General features: G+C 40.6%; 1 protein-coding gene across 1 annotated transcript in view; it reads right to left on the reverse strand.

Moving 5' to 3' along the window:
* Window positions 1–8,864, reverse strand: part of LOC131686888 (protein PTHB1) — a 51,470-nt gene extending 42,606 nt beyond the window's left edge. Inside the window, exons 1-3 of the mRNA XM_058970892.1 lie at window positions 8,538–8,864; window positions 8,380–8,477; window positions 7,945–8,320 (exon numbers count right to left, since the gene is read on the reverse strand). Of these exons, the coding sequence (XP_058826875.1) occupies window positions 7,945–8,320; window positions 8,380–8,477; window positions 8,538–8,836 (773 nt within the window). The 5' untranslated portion in view covers window positions 8,837–8,864. The remainder of the gene's footprint in view (window positions 1–7,944; window positions 8,321–8,379; window positions 8,478–8,537) is intronic.
* Window positions 8,865–11,006: the final 2,142 nt, after the last annotated feature.

Raw genomic sequence — 11,006 nt, forward strand, 5'->3', positions numbered from 1 at the left:
GAAACAAGACACCAACAGATAGACAAAATCCGGGAGATTGTGGTCAAAAATTTGGCAAAGGCAAGCGAGGGCATTCGACATCAGTACAACTTGCGTCATCGAAACTTCTCCAAACCTTTTGAAACGGGACAAATGGTGTACCGTCGAAACATGAAGTTGTCGAATGCACTCGAGTCTTACAATGCTAAACTTGGACCACAATACTTACCGGCAAAAATTATCACCAAAAGGGGTGTATCCTTCTACGAGCTGGAGGATTTAGCAGGTAAAAATCTCGAAGTTTGGCCAGCAAATCTCCTTAAACCAGCATAAATACTTTTCCGTGCCGTCTGTGGAGTGACGGTATGCTTTTACATGGATTACTCACTTGGGAGTTTTCCAAAATCTGCCGTCAGTTCCCGACGGCAACACCACGGACTTTGGTCCGAATAAAACCAGAATAAATTTCTCCGTCTTCTCTATTTTTATTGTGGAAGACCAAATCTGCCGCGGGGAGAGTTTTAAAACCCTCCCCATGCACTTTTTCTGGGCCTCGCTACGGCTAGGTTAAAAAGCTAACTCACTAATTTGCTTTGCACCGGCAGTCGAGACGGTTACGATAAAGAAAATTTACTCACTTAACCAGGACCAGTATCCGGGAAGAAATAAAACGCACCTACCGTACCGTCTCTTGCCCGTCGGATGCACACATATTACTATCAGCCGTGTTCGGCAAGATAAATTTTTTAAACCCCTTTCCGTGGGGAACACTCGCACCTACGGGTGCATAAAAAACAAATTTCCCCTTGTTTGGGGCACCGAACATCAAAAAAATTAGCAACCCCTTCTTCAGTAGGGACACACACAACTCGCGGAACGTGGTTTCCTACGCGGAAAATCCGCAAAGCGGGTAAAAAATCACGAAATACGATGCGGGCGACGATTCCGCGATCCGTATTGTTTTGTTTTTGATGATGATTCATTCATCCATTCCATCATCATCATTTTTGACACTTCCCCGATGTTCGCACCAAGGCTCTGCATCATGCAGATGTGGCCCGATTCGAATCAGAGTGGTGTGCATGTTAGGGAGATGTGGGTTAAAAAGCGCCTTGCGTCTTCGATTTCGAATCAAATAATAAAATTTTATTTCGCATAATTTTGGGTTTGTGGTTAAACCTGGGGTGGTTCGTTTGATTCCAGCGGGAATCATTTTGAGCTGTTTAAATTATGCGAAAGACATTCTTTGGTCCTTCTCAAGCGTTTCTTTTGCCATGTACGAAGCGTTTTGAGGCGAAAAGGGACGAATATACAAACTTTTTGTTCGGAATGTCTGTGAGTGGGAGAAACGATGACGTGTTAAGCGGTATGGTATGTGTGAATGTATGAGTGTGGAATCGAACAGAGTGAATGAATGCATGTGTGAATGATAAGATAAAATTGTTTTGGGGTTAATTCGAAGTGCTTATCGGAATGTGAATGATCGAGCAGGCCAGTGATTGAGGATGAATAAATGGGATTGTATTAATGTATTTGGATTGAATCCCCAACACAAGTGTGTAGTACTGGTATCGTAAGGACACGTAAGACATTTCTGAACAGTCGATGAAAAAGAACAATATAATGCCGACAACCGTTCCCCTGCACGTTGAAACATTGAAAATTGTCAATGCCACTTGCAGAATTTTGGGAATTTCGAGTTGTTACCGATCTTGTTTTCGGATTGGATTTAGTGTTCAACCCATAACCGAGTAATGACAATGGCTGACAACCTCTTGCTTCGCGTATGCGGTCAGTATTATCGGACCCAACACAGACAAACAGTTCACCGGTTAGGACATCCGGTCGATTAGTTCTGAGATGAAAATTTATAAATTGCGGAAGAAATGATTAGGTGTAGTTAGTTTTTCTTTGTTTATTTATTTATTTATTCATTTCGTTCATTATTATTGTATCGGTGTTAGGTGTTAGGTTAGAAAAAAATTGTTGCCAATTTTTTTCCACCCGGTGTGGGCGAGATTGTAACCCGTCAGGGTAAAAATTTAGCACTAGGTGGAAATATACCTTTTTTTTGCGTATACACTCCGTAGAGTGTATTGTTTACGTTAAAGTTATGCTCACCGCTGTTCGATACCGTTCACATTTAGTTTGTAATTTTTTATATAGTTTCGCGTTTGTGAACGGTTTTGTGTAATCAGATAGGTGTAGTAATTTTTGTTTTATGTTTGTATACAAGAAACATAGGGCTTAGATAGGCCACCGCTCTCCTCTTGCTGCAATAAGTGTGCTGGATATGCTACACATAGCGATGACAGATATGCGGCGGTACGGTTCTTTTGGTGTTGGTGTTTGTTTTTTCGTGTCGTGAGGAAGGCGGCCATCGTAATATAGTTAGAAAGTGACGAACCACGGCGAATAACAGACGTCCGTAATAAGTTTTTGTGTGACAGTTTCCGCCACTAGAGAAAAGTTTCAGTGCGCGCGTGCGACGGCAAACTAAGACCGTCGGAAAGTGTCGGCCCGTGGTTCGGGCACAGTGTATAGTGCGGTGTTGGGTCGCCGGGAACGGGAAGCTAATCGCAAAGGAGCCACTCGCTTCCCCCGGCTAATTACAAAGGACCCAGTGACACCACTCCGCCCTCACTGTGGAGGATCAGCCGAACGAGCATAGCTCTCCTCCACAGTTAATCGCAAAGGAGGGCGAAGCAGGTAGGACAACGGATCCATCTGAGGTAGTTTACTGCGGTATCTACCTGGGCCATTCACGGGGAGTGAGTGGACCCGGCGATTAATCGCCCCGTCGCTAGGGAGGTTCCAACAAAAGAGCCTTGCTCACCTCCCTGGCTAATTGTAAAGGACCGCTGCGATAGCAGCCAACGGTACCTGCGGGAGAACACGGCCGTCGGAGTCCCGGCCGGTCGGATAAACCTTCGCCTTCCGCCATCGCCGAAAGCTGATTAGTTTCACCGGCAGAGTGCAGCACAGAGGAGAGGAGAATAAAAGTCGGTAAATTTAGTTTATTTGTTTTTTGCTTTTTTTGTTTGTTATTATACGAAAATCCGAAATTCCGGTAGGAGCACCTAGGCCGCCCTGAAACGAAGGGTACGCCGGGCAAATAAGAACCCGAGTAGCGGGCAAACCCCTACTTACAAAGGTAAGCATACTTCCTTTTCGATAATAGCTGATGACAAAATATTTTGCAACATTAAGGACCATCATGTTTCTTACACCCCAGCTATAAAAGGTGTCGATAAGATGCTGTAACTCACGGCAATCGGCTTCATTCCGTATAACAAGAAAAAAATTAAGTCAAATCCGGTTACATACGGGGAACTTGCCATTTAAGCTAATATATTCTGATTCCTGATTCTTAGAACGAAAACCGCATCTTTTACGAACAGTGTTTTCAGTGGACCTAGCGTACTACCTTGAGGAACTTCGTAAGTGTTGAAAAACGGATTCTGATACAACATCGCCCATTTGAACAACGACTTCACGGTGTACAAGGTAGCATCGAAACCAATGGCAGAATCTAGTAGAACACCCTAGAGCTTATCAACCTTTGTTATCAGTATCTCATAATTAACTCTATCAAAAGCTGCCTTTAGATCTGTGTAAATAGTATCCACCTGCAATTTCTTAAACATTTGTTCCGTGCAAAATGACGTGAAGCAGACGAATCCACTACATCAGTACAGCCATGTTGAGATGTACTGATGTAGTGTCAAGCAGAAAACAATGCTTCGTTGATGATCGATTCAAACACTTGAGAATAATCTGGCAAACAGCGTACATTTTGCCACAGTTGTCGTAGTTTCTTCGCCGTCGTAAAGCATCCTTGATGGAAGTTTTTTTCGCTTCGTGTTGACAAATGACTAAAAGCCCTTCGGGTTTCGGCGTAGATTATTCTAGATGCGTTTGTACAGAAGATTGTTGTAACAACGATACTCATTACTGGCTAAAGTGGACATGCGCTTAAAAAGAGGACACCATCGATTTGTGTACGCACGTAAGGTTATTGCTAGAGTGTATTTTGGCTTTCGAAGAGTGCTGTTTGACCAGGGCTGTTTTGTAGGAGGCTGACATTTAGGCACTGAGGTCTCAACACAGCTCAGTAGTAGTCGCTTGTAGAGGACAACTGTAGGATTAACACTCACTTGGGCATGCAGCACATCAATTTGCGACAGAGAATTGCGCTAAATCAGTTTTGCGAAAGTCTTGACGGTCAACAGAAAGAGTTTCTACGTACTGAACTGAGCGAATAGTGGCAATTGAAATTTCAAGAACGGGCTGAAAGTTGTCAAGTGGAACAATCACGCTGGATACTTCATTGACGGAACATATAGGTATAATAGTCTCACTAACAAAGACGAGAAAGCGTGACTGGTTGTTGGGAATCATGCTTACTTGACTGAGTCCGTTGAAAGCATATCTGTCCAGTAGCATACGACTGGCGATGTTAGTTATCGAAGTAATCGGGTCTGGATAAGCGTATCCGTGTCGTGACGGCCCCCCAAATAAGCCCTGGTTGATTGAAATCATCAAGGACAATCATCACGCCAGCTTGTGAAGAAGAATTATTAACTGCATCCATGTGAAGTTGCATGATATTGCAGTCGAGTCGCTTTTCAGGAGGAATATAAACTGCACCAATATGAAAGTTTCTCGATGGAGTTGTAATTCTAACCCAAACAGCATCAACGCTGGTTGAACTACCTACAACAATCTCACATGAGGCAAATGCGGTGGAAACAGCAATCAAAACTCCCTCTCCACGACCCCGAATACTTTTGCTACTATTTCGGTCCGCACGGTATACAGTGTAAGCAGCGCCGAGAAGCAGTACCGATGTTATCCTCGCATCAAGCCACGTTTCGGTGAAGACGCAAACATCGTAGTTATCGTCCACAGCATCTAAATACACGTCATCAATTTTCGTCTTAAGTCCTCTCGCGTTCTGATAGTATCTCCACAAACCATCAGTGTCATGTGAGAGGTGTCGTGCTGCATACCAATTTTCAGGACTCAAATTGGAGTATGTCTCGAAAAGGTGAGTGTTATGCATTTTTGTTTAGTGTTTTGATCCCATTTTTCGATCCAATATTGGTTTATGCCGTATTGAGATTGTAAGTGTTGCTGTTTTTGATTTGCCGGGTTGTGAACTATTTTATGCTTGATTAGTATTTCTTCACGTTCTTCAAAAAAAATGGCCGTAGAGACTTAGGCTTCGTTCAAAACTGCCTTCGTCTTATGTTCAGCTTTCTCACGGTATGTTGGATTCTTCGATATCTTTATTCTGTAAGAAGCTACAATCCAAAAACAAAAGCCAGTGCACAGTGGTCCCAAAGAGCAAAAAAGGGGGTCTTTTAGATTGCGTCAAAACGGTTGGCTTTAGCAATATGGTGTCTTTGAGAAAGTTTCTTGGAGTAGAACTCTCCTTCTTTCTGTCTTATCAGATTAATGATTAATCCCCCTAATAGTGAGTTACGCAATTTATTTTCTCCAATAATTCAGATAGACAAATACTTACTTCAGCAAAGTTGTAGAGAAACTCGTTGCAAACATTTTACCCGAAGACTTCAACTCTCTATCTTTTAAGGTTTTTGAGATATGGGACATTATTTGTAAAAGGCCCCTTAAAAACAGTTTTTTCATCATAAGTTTTCTTCTAGATTTTTTCCATTATATAAGTGTTCTAGAACATTGTTTGGACTATTAAACTGCATTACTTTGCCGAAGATGGAAACTTGCTATCGCTAGTATGTGTGGAGATATTCACCTTTTTTGATTGAAAATAGCTCTTTTTCCAATGCCGATAACTTTTAAACGGGCAAAAACGGGCAAACAAACCACTTTGTAAACAAATTAAAGTGCAAGAAAAGCACAACAAATGCTGGAAAAATCGGATCTCCCCAAGGCGGCCCTCTATGGAAATACTTGAGCTGAAGTTTGGCTCATTCCGTCATCAAATGCAATTGATTACTCGCCGTTTGGTTGCACTTGCGTCATTGTTATGAAGTAGGCGCAAGGGAATTGTCAGTTTCCGGTGTCAGGCGTATGCATTGAGTTTTTGAACAACTGTAACTTTTGACACAAGCTTATTGAGAAGAAGTAGCGAGTTCTGTCCAAATACTGTTGCAATAAATAGTGATCCGGCCCATTACGCAGATAAGATTAGCTTTTCCAGGCAATACTCCCACGATCGGCTGTGTGGAGTTCAAATTGTTTTTGTTTAGGGAACATAGTATACTCTCGGTAGCCGGCTGCCCAGAGTTTAAAAATAACCAAAAACTAAACAAGATCATCTCTTTTTCGAGTGATCGTGCACTCGAAGACTAACTAAACAACTACCTAATAAAATATGCTTTACAGGTCGCATCGTTTGCTTGGAGCGAATCCTAGACCTGATACCCTTCCAAACCACCAACTCCGCGACACCTATGGAAGAGTCTGATGAATCGTCGTCCTTCCGTTAAGTAGGTGGAGCATCAACACTTCCTGTCTACCTTATCCTTTATCCTTCCCCGTGAACGATGGAGATGGGGGCGGCCGGCAATGATGGCTATCATGCTGTTGAGGTTTTAATATGGGTCGGATTGGTATGAATTCCTACTTACCACTTCCTAAGCAACTCTTATTAGATAATCAGCAGTCAAACATGATGAAGTCAGTGTGCAATCCGCCAAAATCATCGTCACAACGCAACGCAACGCAACGCAACGCAACTGTAACTTTTGACACAAGCAAACAGAAGTTCGGATAATACTTAAAAAGCACACTTTAAAATTCACAAAAAGTTCTTAGGGAACTTTCAAGCTGCTCAAGCTTTAAGAGAACTGCTTAACCCGCTATTAGAACATAAAACGTATTGCAAAATTACTTAAAACGAGAAGCTTATGTAGTTCCTTTATATCAACTTTTGGTTGCTTGGGTATTTACTCAAGACGTGCTTACAAAAGTAAGAAAGGATAATTATTACGACTTTAACCCTTTATTTCCGAACTAACAGTAGGGGATGGGTGTAGCGTAGTTGGTAAATGGATTGTACGCAGCGCACCTGGGTTCGAGTCCCGACCCCGCACATAGGGTTAGAAATTTTTCATAAGAGATTTTTCTAACCCGAAGAGGCGAATGACCTTAAGGTTAAAACCTCTATAATCGAAATAAAAAAACTAACAGTAATATATGGTGATGTATTTAATGCCGGAACAGCTCTAGTATGGACAAATTTAGGCTCTAGTATTTCCATACAGGGCCGCCTTGGGGAGATCTGATTTTTCCTGCATTTGTTGTGCTTTTCTTGCACTTTAATTTGTTTACAAAGTGGTTTGCCCGTTTTTGGCCGCTTAAAAGTTATCGGCATTGGAAAAAAGAGCTATTTTCAATCAAAAAACGTGAATATCTCCACACATACTAGCGATAGCAAGTTTCCGTCTTCGGCAAAGTAATGCAATTTAATAGTCCAAACAATGTTCTAGAACATTTATATAATGGAAAAAATCTAGAAGAAAACTTATGATGAAAAAACTGTTTTTAAGGGGCCTTTTACAAATAATGTCCCATATCTCAAAAACCTTAAAAGATAGAGAGTTGAAGTCTTCGGGTAAAATATTTGCAACGAGTTTCTCTACAACTTTGCTGAAGTAAGTATTTGTCTATCTGAATTATTGGAGAAAATAAATTCCGTAACTCACTATTAGGGGGATTAATCATTAATCTGATAAGACAGAAAGAAGGGGAGTTCTACTCCAAGAAACTTTCTCAAAGACACCATATTGCTAAAGTCAACCGTTTTGACGCAATCTAAAAAACCCCCTTTTTTGCTCTTTGGGACCACTGTGCAGTGCACAAGCCAGCCCTCTCCCCTTTTAATAGCTACACTAAAACGGGTCAATCATGAATGCGCAGATGTAATGTTCGATTTCCAAACATTGGAGCCCAACAGCATTTCTTACGTGTACTTACTTGGATATCTGATGTACGTTTAAATCAAGCGCATACTCTCCAACACACATTGACCAAATGGGCTCATGTTTCCTTAAGGTTTCGTTTGGTTCCGAAAGGTCTTGATATCGGTAGCATTCAAGTTCCCAACTAGGAGAAACTGTAACGAAGCAATCAATTCGAGCTACGTAGTGAATGGGTGATGGAATATGACGTTCTCCTGGCAGATTACACTCGAAAGTGATTCCATCTTGTTCGAAAAACCTGAGAGATCCGTTCGTATGCTGTATGCACATGAAATCGCGTCCCTTAATTCCGCCAAAGTTTCCACGACAGAAAGAAAACGCTGGATGGCTCAGGTTGTGCTCATAAAGGAGCTGAAGTTTCGTGTGGTCCCCTGAAACGAGTAAGCTATTTTTACTACTTCGACTTCTCAATTGTCACGTTCGAAATCACCGTGATCAGCAATGCCACCAACAGTTATAATTTGATAAATGCAAATTTTCATTGGATGTAAAATTGCTAACTGCAATTTGGTATCTGCTTTGGTGGCACTGAAATGAAATAAAAATTGCAATGGAGATGGTTCCATACTGTACACAATTAGTACACACGTTGTGAACTTGCCGTCCCTTATCCCAATGACCGGAAGTGCCAGTTTGGTTTCTAGTATCACATCCGAGTGTTGAAAAATGTTCTCGAATTGTCGGTCATCGTCCAATTCTCCTTCTGCTAAAGTTTTGTACGATGGCTGGTATATTGACAGATGACCCGAATGCGAACCGATAATAATATTGTCCTTTTCACCATCCTGGATGCGCAACCGGCAGCAGTGAATTGAAAATGAATCATAGTTTGGCTCTACATCAGGGCACTGCGTCTTCCACCAGTTGCAAACTTTAAATAGAGACATTTTTGAAAATACTATCCACTTGCTTCGTTTACACTCTTTTCGATCTATTACAATGTTTTGTTTACATCCCTTGGGGATTTGTTTGGATAGTTCGGTAACCATGGTTGCCTGCAGTTGCCGTTAGCCTATTCACACGGTTGGATTGCTATCACTTCAGCGAAAGCAATGCAGTGCAAGCTAGGGACCATTCATAAATTACGTAACGCGTTTAGGGGGGGAGGGGGTACGAGAAGTTGTGACATGTTGTGACATATGGGGGAGGCTAGATCGTTACGTAACAATTTTTACTGAAAAAATTTTTTTTCGAAGAATTTTTTACGTAATAGGGGAGGGGGGATAGAGAAATTAGTGACAATTTGTTACACAAGGGGAGGGGGAATCAATTTTGAGCAATTTTTGCGTTACGTAATTTATGAATGGTCCCTTACAGACATTTTACTAGGTAATCGAATTTTGACTTTCCATTGACTTTCTGGGAAGATTTCCTATTTTTAGTAGCTTACGGTTTGTTTTGTTGACATTTTTTTTCTGCGTAACCAGGGGTTGCCACAGGTTATTTGGAAAAAGTATAAACGGACTATTCAATGTTGCTAGTTTGATGCATTTTCTAACAAAATGTCACATTTGATAGTACCAGTTACCTGCGTCACTGAGGGGTAGTCATATTTGCATTACAGTTTTGGAATGCTAGTGTCTAGTCGTGTCGTTGGTACTAACCTTATTAGAAATGATTCTTATAATGTACGTTATTGCTTTTTTAATTATATCTTTAAAAGTAGTAATATTGTAACATATAGCTGGTATACCATATAAGCAATAGTACCTATATTGTTAGTTATAGCATTTTGATCATATCAAGTATTGTATTCAGTGTATTTATTTTGGTACTAAACCGGTAATAGTATCATGTTGTAATGATAGCTTTCTATTACGATAGATATATAAGAAATTTTATTCCATGAAAAACAAAATATTATAACTGTTGGACTGCTTGACTTAAAACTATTATTCAGAATCGTCCGGATCAGATGATGCGGCTTTTGTTGATGTCGCAAAATTTGCAGCAGCTGCACTTGCGACTGCTGCTTTTCGAGATTGGCTATCTTTGGTGCGACGGTGCCACATATTTCTTGATGGTGGTTTCATTGGATTGTGCTCGAATCAGTTTGATGTTCTCAACACCAACTGCGACTAACCGTCCGAGCTAGATGATACGGCAAATGAATTGGAAAACTTTCTTATCAAGCTTTTGCAGTGCTGGATATGCTGGGCTTCCGTCCTCATCACGAGCTTTTTTGAATCTTTGGCTAGCCTTCCCCATGACGCTCATATTAATTAGATTACGTGCGCCTACAAGCTTTACTAACAGTAGGTCATCAAAATGACTGCGAACGTCGCTGTGGCCGACAAATCCTCTAAGTCATTCTCTGAAATGTTCATTCCGGCTTCAGTTGTGAATTTTGCCTGTTGAAGTACAAAAATATTACTTTAATCGAGAAAAAAACTATGGTGAAACAACAAATAATATTAATTTTTGTACTATCATATAATGTTAGTATTGAAGCGCAATAAAATAAAATTGATTTCGCCTTAAATTAATAAACTTGTAATAAAAAGGTGAATAAAAAGAAATTACCTTTGGAATTTGTAAATAATCTTTCATTTTTGCAGTTCCTTTGACAGTCTGAGAGCGTGATTATCCGAATCCGTTCGAGCCGCTTTGAGTGCCGTATTTTTTTGTTTAGTTTCCGTATTTTCTTTTTAAGTCGGATATTCTTAGTTTTATTTTTGTCAGCCTCTGTTACTTCTACTTCTTTCATTTCCGTCAAAGTGTCCGCAGTGTATTGCAAAAGGCTCCTTTGCTACCACATCTTTTATTTACGAGACCGTATCAACTGACACGCCAGTGTCCCTTTGTACTGCTTGCTCGTCCTGTCCTTTTTTATAAATAATTTCCAAATCAATCAATGTCGAGCACGACGGCTCAATAAAAACGTGACCAGATGGCCCAATTGCTTCCTTCACTTGTTAAGAAAGCTAGAATTACAATATAATATGTTGATGAAAATAATGTACGCATTGAAAAAAAAACTGTTTATAAAAAACTATGAATTGAATTCTTTAAATGAAATTATTGAAATTGAAAATGTTTTAATGAATTTATTTTTTG

Source organism: Topomyia yanbarensis, chromosome 3, assembly GCF_030247195.1.
Source record: "Topomyia yanbarensis strain Yona2022 chromosome 3, ASM3024719v1, whole genome shotgun sequence".
Lineage (NCBI taxonomy): Eukaryota > Metazoa > Arthropoda > Insecta > Diptera > Culicidae > Topomyia > Topomyia yanbarensis.